Source organism: Electrophorus electricus, chromosome 26 (assembly GCF_013358815.1).
Source record: "Electrophorus electricus isolate fEleEle1 chromosome 26, fEleEle1.pri, whole genome shotgun sequence".
In the NCBI taxonomy this organism is placed as follows: Eukaryota; Metazoa; Chordata; class Actinopteri; order Gymnotiformes; family Gymnotidae; genus Electrophorus; species Electrophorus electricus.
This window is the reverse complement of record NC_049560.1, coordinates 4,625,944-4,643,967: the sequence shown is the minus strand read 5'-3', so window position 1 is coordinate 4,643,967 and position 18,024 is coordinate 4,625,944. Positions and strand designations below refer to the sequence as shown.

The following is an 18,024-nucleotide window of genomic DNA, read 5'->3' as shown; positions in this document are numbered from 1 at the left end:
ACCTTAACTAAGGGGATGGTTAAATGTACTGTAGATAAGGGAGCATTTCAAGGCCAAACCTTTACCCTGAGAGTTTTATTGTGATTGTGTAACAGCGACATATTTATTACATTATAATGGAAATAGGTCTACATTTGCTGAGCAAGGAATCATATGGGTCTGATTCCCAATAGTAGATGGACTGTTACATTTATGCAATTATACAGAGTAATAGATTGCATAAATTAACTGATAATCTACATTATGTAAAAATATGTAAACTTGCTACGTTTATCTTGTTACTGAGCCTGTGTTGCCATATGCCCATTATAAATCATATCCTTTTTATTTATAAGCACCTTTCAAGATACTCAAGAGAATGTGAAACAAAAATTAAGCAAAAGTAAAAATACACAACAAAATAAGGATCCACATCAAATTAATAAAACCAATAAGTAAAATGATAAATAACTTTTCAAAAATGGAATCCCCACAACGCCTGATCTCGGCTTTCTGTTCATGACCTGCTCATACAGGCGTCCGTTTCCCACTGCAGCCTACCTCGGAGGGAGAAATGCTGAAGACCTCCGCGATCTTGCCGTAGAGTTCCTTGACGTTGGTGAAGCTGTGGATGCGGCCTGTGGGGCTTCCGTGAGCCAGCTGGGTGTGGAACACTAGCCTGGGCCGGGCAGGGGGGGGTGGCGAGCCATGCGGCGGGGGTTGAGGTGGCAGCGGTGGGGCTGAGGGTGCTGCCCCACCCCCCTCCTCTCCCGCCGAGTTCCTGGAGTCCTGCATCTGTGGGCTCATGGTCTCTCCGTTCTGCATGGGTCCGGGCTCACGCTTCTTTCTCCTGGCCTCCTTCTGAATGCTGGACGGCCCGCACGCATATAGCCACCCCGGGCCAGCTCCAGCGGGCTGAATTAGTGATGAGCGTAACCAGGCAATGGGAGGACAGGTGAGCACCGTTGGCTTGGCTCAGGGGAAACACGACACCGCTCTAGCCGGGGATCTTGTTAGTGACATCGGAGAGCATGGCAGAGAGACAAGCCCGACGTGCCAGCGTCTGGAGAAGAACAGAGCCAATATGGTCGTGAGGCCCATCTGGCGGGAGAGGAGATCCTCACACACGTGAGACTCTTCGCTTTGGGGAAAAAGCATAAACAGGGCAGGAGTTGAAGGTGAAATGAGGACAAATCTATTGGGCTTGCGCACGTAGAAATGCTCCTGTCAGGATGCCAATTTCGGTTGATTTCATCCTTTCCAAAATAAAAGTGTTTATCTGATAAACCGATGTTGGCTGATACATTTATAAAGATATTTTTTTCAAATTAGTTTCATTTAATTCAGCTATGAACTGAATTTATCTCTTGGCTTGACATGGAATAGGTGGTATAAAGTCCAGCCCTAGTGGATTTGTGGGGATATTGGCTAATAATCTTGTCTCTCTTTCTGCCGAGGTACACCTACCCCTGGTGTCATGGTATTACTGAGCCTCAACCCGTCTCAGCTGCCATGGCTACTCCCACCACCCCCTGATGTCCCCTGATGTCCCCTGCTGTAGCCCACCACATCTCCACCCCAGCCAACTACTCTCCGTTGCCCTTAATGGACGTTCTCTTGCAGGATGGGTTTCAGACACATGCACACTATCGGGACAGGACTAGGACCTCAAGAAAGTTGGACTAGTTGTTAATGGCTTATTTTTTCTTTTTTTTTGTAATTTCTTTTAAAATTGTTATTATTGTAGTGTCCGTTGTCAGCCAGAGGAGGATGCCCCCCCCCCCTTGAGTTTTGGTTCCTCTCAAGGTTTCTTCCTCGTGCTCTAGGGAGTTTTTCCTTGCCACTGTCACCCTAGGCTTGCTCACTGGGGGCTTGGACTTGGACATTTGTAAAGCTGCTTTGTGCCAACATCTGTTGTGAAAAGCGCTATATAAATACATTTTGATTTGATTTGATTGGCCCATCTTAAATTAATTCAATGATGATTGATTGGTGTAGAGCTCTATACACTGTTATTCAACTGGCAGCCACTTCAGCATTTGCACATATGCCTGGAAAGCTTTCAAAATGTGGATGCCATTTCAGTGATTCCCTTAAGCTTCCAACATTTGTTGAATATGTCCAGCTGCTCTCATATTTTGCCCTGTGGGCATAGTTAGGTGGAGTATTAGTTAACATATATAGAACATACATAATATATAATATTGCATAACATATATAATATTGCATCTAGTATGTAAATGCATGATATCTCCTTTAGAAAATACTAACCTATTTTAAAACAAGCTCAATATTTTCAATTACATTTCATTTAGTTTTTACTTCCAAATTCTTGTTTTGGATTTTTTTGTTGTTGTTGTATTTTTACCTTTATCCCTTATGTATTAAACAACCTCAAGTTATGATCCTCATTATCTCAAAGACTTTCCAGGTCAAGGTGTGTTAGATCAAGGCAAAGCTATCAGCAAAGTGAGCTTGATAATAAGAGAAAACCATGAAAAAGACCCTTTATCAGGTTTGGAAGCCTTGAAACACAGCTGTAAAGGACATCTTGTTGCAATAAATGGCTGTTGTTACTGTCATATATAACTTGACTATCACCTTTAACCACAATTCTGTTTAATTTGCCCACTGGAAATGACAGGACTATAATTTTATAAACGTGAACATGGTTATTCTTTCGGAAAACTATTCCAAGAAAGAAAGAAAGAAAAATCTGCTCTGAGTACCTGTTGTCTGTAACAACCTTTTTTTCTAAACTAATGTTACAAATGCACTGTACAAATGTAAATGTAAATAATAACTAGACCCAGGACAAAATTAACCCAGGTGCATGTTGATAATAAGAGAAAACCATGAAAAATACCCTTTATCATGTTTGGAAGCCTTAAAATACACCTGCAAAGGACATCTTCTTGCAATAAAAGGCTGCTGTTGCTGTCATATATAACTTAACTATCACCTTTTACCACAATTCTGTTTAATTTGTTCATTGGAAATGACAGGACTATAAGCAAAGATGATATAGGTTTAACTCACCCTGTCTATAGACCTACCTTATAGATATAAACATTAGAGCTATTCTTTAAGAAAACTATTCTAAATAAGAAAAAGAAATTGTCCTGAGTACCTGTTGTCTGTAACAACACTTTTTTTTTGGTAATGTTACAAATGCAATGTACAAATGTAAATGTAAATAATAATTAGACCTAGGACAAAATTAGCCGAGATGCATGTTAGCGTCCGGGGAACACTAACGAGCTAAACCTGCCCAGAAAATGAGAAAGAAAATCATCTCTTTCTCATGCTACCAGCAGTCCTTATTCTGACACGGCCAGTGCTGGTGATTATTTATTTACTTACTTATTCAAGTTTCAAGTTTTTTATTATTGCAAGGAAGCAGCATTATAAACTAAGGAGTATGTTGGAGATCTTGGGCCAGTCCACAGAGCTGGGGCTGGCATTGGTTTGCTTACAGTGCCACCTCTCTTTGTCCTTTCTGGCTGTCCTTGCTGTTATATCAACTTCTTCTCTGCACGTGTTAGCCGGTCTCAGTCGGATATTGTACAAGATGTCTGCAAATACATTTGCCTGAAATTTGCACTGATACAGTGTACTGAGCTTATAATGATGACACATCACGGTTAAAATATAGGCTTGATTATTGTTTGATGGTAATTGTGGACTTCAGTTATGCTGTGAGCTGGAGGAAGGGGAATTCGCAAGGAGATACCATAAACACGAATCTGTCTTTGTCTAATACTTTGGAAACAACCATGGTTATGTATGATATTATAGAGGAAACAATATTTGATAGCACTTTTTTGACTTGAGTCAATATTTGGTCATTGTTTATTTATGATGGTAATAAATTGTAACACGTGACAGAAAAAGAGTATGATAACAGAAAATGTGAGGAGACAGAAACAACTACACTGATGTCTGTCTAACATATGATACATTCCCCACCCAAATCGCGACCATCCAAACGAGATAGGGGACATGTGCATTTTCTGTATTGGGTAATGGGTGGAGCTAGAATTTGAGAGGTGCACTTTAATTGGACGACCCCACTGACATGACGATTTTTTTCAAAACGTTGGCCGCCGCTGATTGGCTAAAAAGACTTGGTCCGATTTTGTATCATTTACTCATTATACGGATGGGCGGGGATGGCATAGCGGAAAAGGAGAAGTCAATCAACTCCGAGGACCAGCCGTAAAACCGGAGAGGCTGAGGTTCGGAGACCGGCTGGAGGAAGAATGCTTGAAAACAAGAGAGAGAGGTTGAAAACGTTCTTGAGAAAAATTGACGAAAAGGCCATTTTCAGAATCAAGCATTTAATGAAGGAAAGGTGAGTGGCCACCTGTACCGGCAAATTTGTCCGTTGGCACACTAGCTCGAGCTGCTGTCTATGTAGCTAGAGACCGTTATTTTGTTGCTGTTGTAAATGTCATTTATCGTAAAGCAGGGTGACTAAAACTGATAAGAAAAAAAAAAAACGTCCGTGTTACACAATACATTTTCTGTTTTTATCTTCCTAACCAGTAATAGCTGTTCGCTTGTATGTGTATCCACCCGTCATCATTCAGACTGTAGTTAGGTTAGCTGGCTAGCTAACGGTTATAACGTTAGTGCTAAGCCGTCGGGCTGGCTGGACGGCTTGCCTGCACCGCTTTGCGACGTTATGTTCGAGGTGGTAGTGACAAGTCTGCCGACTTTTCCAGGTTATACTTCAGATGCTTAGTTGCGAGTTTGTCATCTGTTTGATTTATGGACGGTCGGCCTTCGTTGTAGCTATCTTATCTGTGTAATCTGGGTACCTGGAGATTTAACCTAGCCATAGCTAGCCAGTTCACTACTTTTAGCCTCGGCGTATATCGCTCGTATTTCAGGACGTAACTATTTGTACATGTTTAAATGGTTGGAAAGTATTCCTGCTCTACGAGTAACCTTGGTCCTGACTCGAAATGTTAAGATATGATGTAGCAAAAACTGCTCTGTCCTACCTCCCCTCCCCCGTTCCAGGCGGTTTAAAGATGTTAAAGTTACTTGTCTTGGAGATCATCACCTCTGTCCATGTAAATGTATTCGTTAGGATTAGTAAAAGACAAAAAATGGTAACATAGGAGCTCTCCAATTGTGAGGAATCTTGTTTTGAACAAACTCCTGTTAAGAGTGTTAAGAGAATCTAAACCTAATCAAAAGTGTTCGTGCACTGCTTTCCATGTAGGCCTTTGACTATTGAAAAAAGTGAACTGTTGGCTTGTTTAATTGTTTGCTTGTCAAAACACAAATTGCACATCTGCTGCCGAGTGTGACCAATGTTTTGTGTGGGTTTTTTTTTATTTTTTTTGTCAGTTCATTTTTAAACTGTCCCCAGTCAGTGAACATAATCCAATTCCTACATGCACTACATGACATTATATAATTAAAACCCTGTAAGTGGGTCACACTGACGGGTATTTCCCCAGATGAGCAGATGAATTCTTGGGAACATGGCTTCCACTTGGGTCATACTGTGTTTGTTGCGTTTACGTTCTTATTTTTACGCACTGTCTGTTGGTGCCACTGGCAGTCTGGGCTAATACTGTTCCCAAAAGGAGGCACATTACATGTCTCTGGTACTTGGGAAGGGGAAGCAGCTGACCTACAGTAGTTCTTAACCCATTTGGCTTCCATTGGAGCTGTGTGCTTTTAGGCTGGTGCGGTGGTTATTATAGACTTGTACAACAACGTAGTTACGGGTGCACAGAATGAGGACTGGAAAGTGGAAACTTGTAACTAAACCTCAGGTGACTGAAGGTGGTTGTTGACAGAGGTTTGATGTGTCTGGCTCCAAATTGAGGACTCCCGGAGATAAATCACAGACTCTGTGGTACATGTTATGTACCAGAATTGCAGGCTCATATTACATGCTCACATAAGCGATCCCGAGACCAGTGTGTGCATGAGGGAGCATGCGGGTCAAGGCTGTTCTTCTCAGAAGCATGCTAACGATTTCTCCTCAAGGCGTTGGTTTGTCTCAGAGTCAAAGGTCAACTAAGTTTTTCTTCTGCCAGTTGCACATAATGTCACAGTAAATTCCATGCGTGTCACTTAAGAAAATAAAAAACGTGTCTCTGTCTTTGTCACCATGTTACTCTGGCTAATTGTGAATCTGAGCGCTTCTGCTCGAGTACCAGTTCTTTCTGTGTTTCTTCCTCATGATTTCCCATAGCTGAGTTTGTGTTAACAGTGTGACCAAGAGGATCATGTGGGATTCAGGTGGGAATTCCACCCAGTGCATTGTTGGCCCCGTTGGACACTGGGAAGAAAGACCTCTTCTGTGCCCACAGCAAAGTGGAGGAAGTCAGTGTGATGCATCGGTGCACGTGACTTGCACAAATGTCCCTTCTGCTAGTGGGTTGGACCCCGGCCACGAGTGGCATGTTGTTGTTTGGCTTCGGCGACTGGTGTTTGGTCGGACCACTTTACTGCACTAAAACAGGGCCCATTATGTCCACCATGCTCCTTAACCCAGTTATGTGTTCTTTAGATCTTGCATAGTGTCGCACGTCTGTGTTTTTTTGTTGGTTTTTTTTTTTCTTCTTCCAGGGTAAGTAAACAGGGCTTCTTTTGTAATGGCATGTAGATTAGTGTTTCTTTTACTCCAGTGCACACCAGCACACATCCGGGTTTGATGATCCAGACTCATAACGAACACGAGTAAAAATAGGGATAGCTTTTTTTTAACAAAAATTAAAATACACATTTACTTACAGTAATTCACGTTCCACTTTTGTGCTGTTTTTTTTAAATCTGTGAATGATGCTTATCACAGTACCTCCTGTCATCACACCTTATTCCATGTGTATGTATTTTGCAAGGGACTAAATGCACATATTGCACAACCACTGGGTACCTTATGTAACCTCACCAGGAAAGCGTTCTGCAAAAGACGATGGCCTCCTGGGTCTTGATCCTATACAATTGGAGCCCTCATGGTTCTCAGCCTGGCAAGCGATCCGAAATTACTCTGTGGCCCAGTCAGTGTGGACCATCTCCGTTGTCCCGTAGAGCCTCCCGGAACGCCCTCGCGCTTCCATTTGATCGGAACTGGATATGACCTCGCTCCTATTGTTTTACGCCTGCTGTACATGTTATCTCATTGCCGGCTGATGGGCGCACGTCTGTAAGGGGACGTGAGGTGAACAGCAGTTTTAAGTAAATGCTTATGCAAATATAGTAATGATGCTGGCTGGATGGAAGGCAGGAGTGGTTTAACACTCCTGTAGTGGCTGGGGTGGTGTGTTCGCCAGCCCGATCTTCCTTCATTACCCAATCAACCACTGAACCCCACTCTCTGCAGGTTTGTATGTCCCACAAGTGATGGCGTTGTGGCCTGACTTAGACAGCAGCTTGACTCATCCCCTCATGAGATGAGTGGAGTGGTAAGTGTCAGTCTGACACGTGATTTAGCCAAAAGGACGTCATGCAAATGTGTAAACTCTGGATCATTGAGGCAGTAAAGGCCACTATGAGCCACCATCTAGCCTCACTCTAATCATGCAACAGTACCAGAAGAACTCTTAGTCTTATTTAGTTAAGGAGAGACTGGGCTATAAGCTAGAGTTCTTTGATCAGTTATATCCTCCTAAGGCCCAGAGTATGTGTGTCTGCATGTTTGTAACTAGTAGCTTCAGACTTATGGAAAGTAAAAAAGGTCTTTAAAGTTTAATGCACCTTTATCTTCATATCACTTTTTAAAAAATCTTCCAGTGTCCTAACATGATGGTTCTGGGACTCAACAGGATGTTGAAATTCCAAATTGCCACAGCATGGTGGAACAGTAGCATTTACACGGTTCCCTAAAGCTTAATTGGAGTAAAGCAGGACTGATTCATGTATTCTAGAAGCTCGTCTGAGCTAGCCAGTTGTGATGTTGTGAAATTCACTTGTCTAAGCTCTTGCCCCATTAGAAGTAACTGTTGCTTTCCTTTAAGACTATTGTGGACTCTTAGACATTGTGCAATGCCCTCCAACAAAAGATGATGGCCAAGGTATTAGCATGCCCTTTGTGAGGGCTGGGTCTTTGTTCCCGTTTTTTCCATCGTGGTGTGCTTCACATTCCTCTGCTTTGATGCAATTTTAAATAAGAAAGAGGTAGGGTTTTCTACCACCCACAGATCCCAGTCCGGACCCCCTTGTTTCCTAGGAAACACGGGGGGGGGGCGCTGCGTCAGATGGGCAAAATCCTCCCCTGCTGCTTCCCTCGGCCGCGAGGCATTGACGGCGTTGTTCGAAGGCTGTAAAAAGTGACCTTTGGAGCCGGGCCGCGTGCCCGTCCCCGCTGGGTCACGAGTTAAGGGGTCGAAGGTCGCTCCCTCCAGCCTCAGACCGCAGCAGCCGAGAGAAAGAGCGGACGATATCCGTCCACGATGGAGACCGGGAAGAGCACGATCGGTCTGGAGCGAACGGACGTCACGCAGGGAGAGGACGCAGGGAGGTAGGGCGGATTTCTTCAGCCCCCGCGTTACGTTTTTGTCACATGCCGTCGGTGGCGCACGGTCACGGGTGAGAAACGGCTGCTGCGTTTTGGTTTTGCTCCACGTCTCTCGTGACGTGAAGTCGCATTGTTGTTGAAAGCTTTTTTCCCCCCGCAACTATTTTAACACAATCGCAATGCAAATACAGTATTCTGCATTCAGATAAAATCTGGGTGTTGTTATAAGGGAAGTAACTACATAGACGGTTACATGTAAGGGCAGCGTGAAGTCGTCACGCTGTCATCCAAAGAAATCGGCGCAAAACGTTTCTTTGAAGGGAACACGGCTCGTTCTGGCTCGTGCCCAGCCAATTCTGAAGTCGCCGTTTCGCTGCCCCTTCATCAGAAGACGTTCTGGTGCGGTCGGCGTCGTCTACATTTACGTCGCCTGGAAAGTGTGCTGATAGTTCAAGGCCTTTGCACAAGCGACAGATTAAAAAAAACAAACAAACAAACGCATTTGCGTGTGCGTGTGTGTGCAGGCCAGAATACATGCCATGGTGCACATACACCTGTGTCAGGATCCAGCCGGTTCTTGCTTCACTACACTGGCTTTTCAGACACTTCAGACCGATTTATTACTTATTACTAGTAAATAGATAATCGTATTCAGCCCGTGTTCTGGCCGCTGTCCTGGGCAGGTCTTTAGATGACCTTTCATAACCTAAATTATGTCAACGAAGCCTAATCTAAATGGTTAGTAATCCATATGTTTATTGGTGCACGCTTTCCAGACTCTAAGCATGGTTATTATACAGAAAGGTGCCTATGAACATTTAGACTTCTGCATTAAATTGGCTGAGTGTTCCTCTCTGAAGACCCTGCCACAATATAGGAAACCAACTTTAAGCAAAGTAGTTTTTCATGGCAAGGAGAGATGCTTCTATTTGAAACGCATTTCCTCATACACTTCCTTGAACAGTAATAAGTGTTTGACACCGAGTCTTATTTATGATGTAGACATTGGGCAGTGTTAGGTTGTACTCCATTACCATGTCCAGCTAAACCTCATCCTCTGGTGCTGAGCAAAACCTTTGGCCAGTCCACTAATCAAATTGCTCTTTTTTTTTTTTCTCGCCAGTGCAATACAACACATCAAGCAATATTTTGTTTAATGTAAGGAGCTTTTTTTTTTTTAAAGGATTTTTAAATTATTATAATTATTAGAAATTAAGTGAAAGCTTTGTGATTTCACTGGGCACGACCTCCAAATTCCCAGCTGCGGTTATGTGGTTGCGATGCTGGCACTGTGTCCTATATCTCACACCAAAGACACATTTACATGGCTGTTCCTGATAATGCAATCATTTGTTCTCTTTAAATTCCGGTTGAACTAAAACCCTAATGAGATAAGTCTGAGAGGAATGTCCTGCCAGGGTGTTGCAGTCGGCTCAGCAGTTGCAGGTCACGTTGAACGCCCATGCGCTTGGAACGTTCCATTTTACTCTTTGCCAAAATCCGATACGCAGCATTTCTTGCATGGGACACTTGTCACCACCTTCCTGTGTTTCTTGCATCCTGTTTTCTCCCTCATGTGAATACGCCCACGAAAGCCAAGTAACCTGAGGCCTACTGCCCCAAAAACGAGTCAAATAAAAGTTCGAGTTTAATTAAGTTTCCTTTGAAATGAATGTTGTAACAGGCTTGAGTCCGCTGACAGGGCTCCTAGTCACTTTTCGGCACCTTAAGGCTGTCGGCCTGCTCCTGTCCTGCCTTCGCTGGTGCCATAGGCAGATGAACTGATGACTCACAATTTCATACAAGCTCTTGGGTAGGGCACAAATACATTCAACAAAGTACACGATGGGAATACCCGCCTATTCTATGACTCTCGTATATTTCTCAGAACAGGCACGTCCTTGGTCCTTCCCGTCTTTGGTTCGTCCTGGTACTGTGCGCACAGCTCGCCCACTTGGCCAGACGGCCTTGACGCAGACTGCTGGTGGTGCTAGACGGCATCACTGGCGTAGGCCCCTCTGCTTATGAAGGGCGCTAAACCTTACCCCACAGAACTGAGAGGCAGGAAGAAGGCCCACAGGGAGTTGGCATTTTTATTCTCTCTCTTCCCTTCCCTTCCCTTTAGGCAGTCTTGGGGCAAAGAGAAAATCTGTCATTAGCCATGCTCAGCCCAAATCCCCGCTCAGCCCAACCCCCCACCCCACCCCCACCCCCCCGAGCCCGCCTGCGCACTTCTCCTAAAGGGCTTCTCGGAACCACGTGGTTCTTATCAAACAGCTGTATAATTAATTTGCGATTGTGGCTCCTGCGTAGCTCATCCTTGACACAGACTTGGATGTCTGCCCAGAGTGCATAAGCTAGATTTTGAAGGAAAGAAGACAGACCGGGCAGGACAGATCTGAACAAGTCCTTGCCTGCATACTTGCACGGTCCTTTTGTCTGTCTGTCCGAGGTGTTCCATTTCATCACGCCACAAGCTGTAACGCCCTCTGAGTTCCCGCCTCCTGTAAAAATCTGCCTTCAGCACGCAGGACTTTCATTTTGCACACACAGCCACAGATGGAGAAGGGCCAGCCCGAGTGGTTTGTTTTGGCTTCTTTATTTGTCTAATTTATTTCCCTGTAGCCGATATTACTTTTTTTGAGGTGCGAGTCTTGGCAGTGGATGGCTTAAGTTCCGATTCGAGCTTGCTTGCTGCTTCACAGAACCGTTATGAACAGGTCTTTGAGTTTGAGGTTCTCCAGAAGACTGCAGAATCATGCGTACAGGTACACCACAAAACTTTCCCGGAGACTAACCCTAACCACTCCGCTCAGCAGAATAGCCTGTGCGGGATTGTAGACTAGGGTCGCCTTTTATTTAGTTCTGCACTGTTCTGGATGTCTTCTTATGTAGGTATGATGCACAGAACTCAACAGTGTAGGTAACAGTGTGGTTAAAGAAAACAGCAAGAAATGGGGGTGGGGAAAAGATTCCTGAAGATCACCTGTAAGATGTTCTGTAATGAGGCATGCTGTATTCTCAGAGACATGGAAGGGGGAGAAAACAAATGGGGAAAAGGCTTTTTGAATGTCATGACAAATAAGCCAAAGGTCTCACTGCTAATCTCTGAATCATCTCATTTTTAAACGCCTCAGGGATTTAGGAAACAGGTTTTACGGTGGCGCTCACGTGAACAGCTGACAGTGTTTTCCACTTGGAAATCTGAGTTAGATCAGTGGAAGGCTAACAGTTTCCAGGCTACTGACTCCCTGGTGATGTCGAAGGATTGGATTATTCTAGACTCCATGGTGGCTGCTTTGCTATGTAAATGTCTTGGTTGTCCTTTCGTCTGTTGTGATAATGAGAGAGGAAAGTGTTTTGATTGGCCACCCAAGTCCTAGTTGAAGATTTTAAACGCTACAGGTTCAACTGACGCCGACTCATGCATTCTGCTAGCTCCGCCCACCGCAGTAGCTCCACCCACTCAACTAACGTGCCACCTCTCTCCCTTCCCCAGCTGCCCAGCAGAGGGCGGGGCATCCCCCACGCGCATCCGTGCGGGCAGGACGAAGTCGCTGAAGAGGAAGACAGAGACAAGGAAGGCGTTGAGCCTGGAGGAGGCCCAGCTGGAGATGCAGCAACAGACCACGAGCAGGCTGGCCCTGCCCAGGTTTGTTATCCCACCCTCACACTCTGTCTCACACACACATACACACACACACACACACACACACACACACACACACACACACACGCACGCTGCAGGAGTAGAGCTGTAATGGCCTCACACGGGCCATGCGCAGGGCGGCAAAATTCTGCCTCAACCCAGGACGTTCGCACTTATGTCTCTCTGTCCACGTCTCTAATTCCCTCAGGTCTCAGACGTTTGCAGGCGACAGGTCTTTGGAAAAAAGCGACAGCGCAAACTCGAGAACCGTAAGTGCCCCGCACGGTCAAAGCTCTGCACTTGCCCACCTTCCTGCTCTAAAGCTTCCCTTTCCCGCTCTCCCCACAGAGCTTCATCAAGCACAACAAAACATTCCACAAGCTCTTCCCTGACGTCCCGGAGAACGAAGACTTAGTACACGGTGAGAGAACATACAGAACATGCACACGAGAGCTTTATGGGCATAAGGCAACACTGACATGCTCCTGCATTAGATACATAATGCATATCTTTTATATGGTGATCATGTTTCCCTGACATTGTGTAATGTTTACATTGCCTTGCTTCTGAGGGCGTAGACGTAATGTTAAGCTAACGTGCTGCAAAGACTACCTGCGTTCCAGCACGGAGGCTCAGAGGCTGTTTGCAGAGTCAGTTCTGACCTTTGGCCCATTTGGCTGAAGCCTTTAAACAATGACACGGGCAAAGGCAGAGAACTGGGTGGAGGCAAGCTTCTGGGGTGGAGTCGGAGCTTCTGCTACACCCATGACACTGTGCTACGGAGCGCTTTTGAAGACCCAAGTAACCCGTGGAACCGTTTGTCCTCTCTCTGTGGTTTGTATGCATGCCTCCAGCCTACATCTGTGCCCTACAGAGGGAGGTGCCTTACCACGGCCGTCTGTACATCACGGAGAGCAACGTGTGCTTCCATTCCTCCGTGCTCCTCAAAGCCACCAAGGTAACCTTCTGACCCTCATCGGCTGCCAGCGCCATCGCAGCCAACCGAAACCAGTATGCATAAGTCATAAGCGACGGAAAAGAAACTTCTCAAAAAAACAAAAAGGTTTGATTAAGTGAGTACGGAAATGTGTTAAATGCTTGCCTGTGGGTTTTTTTTAAAAGGTGGTGATACCTGTGTCTAGTATACATGTTCTAAAGAAGCAGAACACTGCCCTGCTGGTGCCAAACGCCCTGTCGATTCGTACCAACATAGGGGAGAAGGTCAGACACAGACACACACACACACACACACACACACACACACACACACACACACACACACACACACACACACACACACACACACACACTGCAGTGAAACCAACACTATCAACCACACAATAACACAACATATAGTGGTCTAACTGTCTGTATAATGACACTTTTCATAGTCTAAGTACAGAACCTTCAGTACATTCTTGGATTATGTAGGGTCCCGAGTCCTGAGCCACGGTGTTTTTTTGCTTTGCAGTATTTGTTTGTGTCTTTGCGGAACCGGGAGAGCTGCTACAAACTGCTGCTATCAGTCTGCCCCCTGCTGGAGGACGGCAGTGCAAACAGCAGCCCGATTTTCTCCTCAGCCGAGAACAGCTTGGATCATGGCAAACTGGTGGTGAGTAGCTCCACCTCTTGGGTGCTCCCTGCCTGTAGTGTGGTTAGGTGTCAATGAGCACTGAGTGTGTGTGTGTGTGTGTGTGTGTGTGTTTGCAGAACTCCAGCCAGTCCAGTTTGACCGATGCCTTTGAAGAGCTGGATGGAAGCAGTTCGGGACTCTTGCTACAACCTCCCCCTTCTAGACACAACAGAGGTAAGAGAAGGGGTGCAGATGCCCGTCTGGGCCACAGAGGCGACTGCAGAGACCCGTTTATGCTTTTGCTGCGTGTTCCCTATGCGACCCAGTCAATGTAAATGCTCTATGTGTTAAAGGCACAGTGTCAAATGCAAGTCCTCTCGGAGAACAAGACGAGAGCTCAACAGAGGAGTACTCAGGTAAAACACACATACCACGCACAAAGGAAATCTGCCAAGGCAGTCTTTGCAGTGGTTGTTTATGTGGACATATCTGTTTCCAGGGGGTTCGTGGGTGTGGAGCGTGACCGACAGGGCCAGATCACTTATAACACAAAGAGAAGCCACCAACCTCAACACACTCCTCCTTATCTACCTAATGCTGTGAGTGTCTCTCTCTCAAACATGTACACAATCTAGAACACAATTCATAGGTTCCAACTTTACATGGCTCATTACAATTCACCTAATTGTGATCGGCCATTTGTTTGTACTGTTTAATATTAAGCCGACACAGGAAGTGAAATACCCAACATGATTAATTCAAATCACGTGTTGTAGTGGTTTTAAAAAGTGTTTTCCACAGGCTCTGTGGTTGACAGCCGGTATGTTGTTTTTCTGGACTGTGAATGTTTGTTTATGTGCTGTCAGTGTTGGGATTGCTTCAGGCCATGCTCTTGGGCAGATTACTGTGTGTGTGCGCGCACGCCTGCCCTAATGGCATGTTCTCATTGCCTGTGTTGGCAGGGTTCTCCTACTCCTGCTCTCCTCAGGCTACATTGGCCTGCGTATCGTGGCCCTGGAGGAGCAGCTAACCTCACTGGGAGCACTGCCTGAGTTCACTCTACACAGCAGGTAAGCGCGTGCGCACACGCACGCACACAAACGACACAGACAGACATGCAAATGAAACCACTTCCAGCTGCCTTCCCTGCCTTTCACTGGAATATTTTTAAACCTCAGAATAAGTTTCACACCCTCTTTCGTTCCGATTTGAAGGTACAAGGACACACAACCAAACACGTAAAAGAAGAGAGGCGATTCCTGATGGCCTGCCAAAATAAGTCACTCCGCAGTTGATGTCCCAGCAGCACTCACATCCCTGTAGACCCCACAGTGCTGGTGGCCTGGTTCTGTTTGCGGAGAACAGCCCGCCATTTCTGCATGGGAACCTAGAAGCCCGTCGTTGGACGTCAGAGCGTGTGCTACAAGGCCAGTGCTGCTCTGCCTTTCCCCTCTGGAACCAAAGAGAGCCGAATCCGCGTCTGGACGTGGAAGAGCAGTGGTCAGCCATCCGATGGAAGCAGCTCCGCGCTGCTCTGTAGCGAGCTCTGCTCCAGGGGTTGGCCTTCCACACTCCCATCATGGAGGTTAATTAATGATTACACTCTCTGGAAAACTAGCTTTCCTCTGCACAGTTTGCTTCTCCCACTTGGTCGCCGGGCGGGTCGTCTGTCTTATTTTATTTTTACATATATGTGTTTGTTTGTTTTTTCTTTCTTTTTTCCCACCTTTTGTTCTTGACCGCCTGCTTTGAGTAACGTCTAGTAGGTTACAATTTCTACAGCCAGTTCCTACTGGCTAAAACCTTGAGGCTTTGGTACCATGGGAACAGTGCCACATTCCCTGTCATGAAGATCATTTTTCTACTTTTCTCCTTTTGAATCAGAGGGCTGCCATGTTACCCCCTGCCTTGGCATCATTTTTAAAAACATTTCTTTCTGTTTTTTTTCTCTCCCTCTCTCTAATGATCCTCACCTTGGTGGTCCACCCTTTACCTGTTTTCTATGACTGGATGTTTGCATCTGCTATGCACAAGTAATCTTCCGATCAGGTTTTTGAGAAGCGTTTTATAGCCTTTTGTTTTTCTATGGGCCTTTTTATACTTCTGTGGACGAACTGGTTTGTGGGTGGATGGCCTGCTCCTAAACCGTAAAGGAATGGCTGTAGAATAGCTGGTGCTGAGGTCTTGGAGCTGTACGGAGGCACCAAAACATCTTTCTATGCAGCCCAAGCCAGCCGTTTCAACTGCAAGAAAAAGGGGAAACAAAAAAAAAAAAAAAAGGGTAGAAAAACACGTTTGTATGTCAGTAGCGACCAGGTACAGCAGGTCTGTTCTGGCAGTACTGACAGACCCAAAAGCAACCAACCAAACATACTCGATTCACAGCTAATAATAATAATAATAATAATAATATGGTCCAATATATGCATGATTAATTTATTTGTCTGTGAGTGTGTATGTGCCTACATTAGGGAGAGTGAGCATTCATGAGTGGTAACCCTGCTAGTGAAGGGGTGCACTTTACCATGTAGAGGTGGAGGGATGGATGGTGTGATACTGGTAGGGTGGGGCACAGGGACAGAGGGCGCATTTGCTCCTCATCCTGGGGTGTTAGAGAGTCCTAGAGTCTTCTACTTAGGGCTGGGGGTTCAGGTGCACCAGATTCAGAAGAGGCTCTTAACTCAGGAACCAGTTTCCACCGGCTATCGGGGCAAATGGGCTCATTTCAATGGAAAAGCAACTCGAAATTTGGTTACACTGAAGTTTGGATGAAATTTGGCTTTTTAAACAAATATCTGCCAATTCACAAATTAAGACCTGTGAGATCCTTGACAGCGATGCAAAGTGAACCGCGTTTCGACGGTTTCATTGATTCATTGATTTCACACTAACGCATTGGCCGTCGTTTTGTGGTTCCAGTCCTGCTCCTGCACCGCGCACGGCTGTGTTTTCCCGCTCTCAAACACCCGACTTAACTCCCCAAGGGCTCAGAATCAGGCGGGTCTTTGGGTCAGGTGTGTTACTTGCAGAGAGAGGGCACAGCTCTGGAGTATGTGGAGGCACCATGGCCGGGGCCTGCGGGGTGGGAGGCGATGGGACGTTCGGTGAGGGAGAGCTCCGAGGCACTTTGAGAGTTCCGCTCGGACTCACTTCTCCTGTTTCAACGTTTGGGCGCTCACATTTGTGGGCTAGCTAACAGCCAAGAGGAAATGTTCACTCTCCCTTTCTGACATTTCTCTGTTCCGTTTTTGTTTACTGATATTTGTGCACATACTACGGTGCGTTTGTTGTAAATGCGATGATGGGGGTGCATGTCGATCATCTCGCTGAGGTTTCTCACAGTCTTCAGGTTGGACGGAAATGATCTGAGTCCGAAATGAAGGAATTATTATTTTTTTTTTAAATGTGAAGCTGCTCTGTTGCAGTTCTCCCACATGAGGTCCATCCCATTGGACCTGCCTGATAACGCAAAGTATTGCACACAAACTACGTCAAAACCATCAAACTTTACCATCACGGCCCCTAGTGCAAATTTTGTTCCAGTAAGAGAATCCAGAGTTTATCATTTTGGTTTATTTTGCACTACTCAAGTGTTTGTAAATAATATTTTGTATTGATTTTGTCTTTAATAAGTCCCCTTTTAATATATTTATTGTATTCTGTACAATACAAAGTCACCTCTGTGAGATTGGCTTTGATGCTGTTTGAATAAATCAAATTTGGGGGAGAATCACACATGGTGTTGGTTTTAATCTGTAACATATTTAAAGGTCGATGATGGTTTGTTTTTCGCTGAGCATATCAACAAAAATGTACCACCAGCTTGGGTACAAAATTCAGACGAACAGCATCGTGACACCAGAATATCTAACCACCCTGATTTTATCTACTAATTTACAGGTACAGGTGTGGTATATTGTTCAGAGAAGCACTGAAATGTGTGCATATCTTCAGAACTGTGGGTTTTCTGTGGAAGACATGTATGTGTTTTACCTGTTCAGAGTAAACGCACTGACCTACAATCTGCTGTTAAGTCAGCACCAGGGGAATTCTTGTCTCATAATCTTACAAATAAAACAGTGGTTGATATATTTAAACACTCCAGAATCCTCCAGGACGATACAAAGACTGCGTCCCTTTTAAAGGATCCTCCACTAATCTCCATGGTAGTGTGATACAGTAGCTTGCAACCACTCTAGAGGTGCTACATGTACATTTATTAACACAGCCACTAAAATAACAGGCACAAAAGGATCAGTTGTCATCCCCAATCCTCCTCGTGCATCACTGTGGGAGTTGTCTACTGTAGTTCTTATAATAGATGTAATGAGCTTTACA

General features: G+C 45.2%; 2 protein-coding genes across 3 annotated transcripts in view; one reads left to right on the top strand and one right to left on the bottom strand.

Annotated features, from left to right (window-relative positions):
• gipc3 (GIPC PDZ domain containing family, member 3) overlaps positions 1-804 on the bottom strand; it is a 6,831-nt gene extending 6,027 nt beyond the window's left edge. Inside the window, exon 1 of the mRNA XM_027032348.2 lies at positions 541-804. Within this exon, the coding sequence (XP_026888149.2) occupies positions 541-804 (264 nt within the window). The remainder of the gene's footprint in view (positions 1-540) is intronic.
• Positions 805-8,354: 7,550 nt separating this feature from the next.
• Positions 8,355-17,421, top strand: si:zfos-943e10.1 (GRAM domain-containing protein 2B). Of its 2 annotated transcripts, none has more exons than XM_027032336.2 (12): positions 8,355-8,467; positions 11,964-12,116; positions 12,322-12,382; positions 12,462-12,534; positions 12,968-13,071; positions 13,236-13,334; positions 13,585-13,725; positions 13,824-13,920; positions 14,040-14,102; positions 14,186-14,285; positions 14,649-14,756; positions 14,901-17,421. In XM_027032336.2, the coding sequence occupies exons 1-12, from the start codon at positions 8,400-8,402 to the stop codon at positions 14,926-14,928; spliced, it is 1,095 nt and encodes a 364-aa protein (XP_026888137.2). In that variant the 5' UTR covers positions 8,355-8,399; the 3' UTR covers positions 14,929-17,421. The 2 variants fall into 2 exon arrangements, with proteins under 2 accessions (XP_026888137.2, XP_026888139.1); XM_027032338.2 differs by lacking the exon at positions 8,355-8,467 and adding an exon at positions 10,889-11,232.
• The last annotated feature ends 603 nt before the right edge of the window (positions 17,422-18,024 follow it).

What these genes read in the sequence shown, in the direction of transcription:
- si:zfos-943e10.1 (XM_027032336.2), top strand. Translation starts at nt 8,400, where the DNA reads ATGGAGACCGGGAAGAGCACGATCGGTCTGGAGCGAACGGACGTCACG. An exon ending in TGCTCCTCAAAGCCACCAAG is followed by an intron (nt 13,072 to 13,235) that starts GTAACCTTCTGA and finishes TTTTTTTAAAAG; the next exon opens with GTGGTGATACCTGTGTCTAG. An exon ending in CCCTTCTAGACACAACAGAG is followed by an intron (nt 13,921 to 14,039) that starts GTAAGAGAAGGG and finishes TATGTGTTAAAG; the next exon opens with GCACAGTGTCAAATGCAAGT.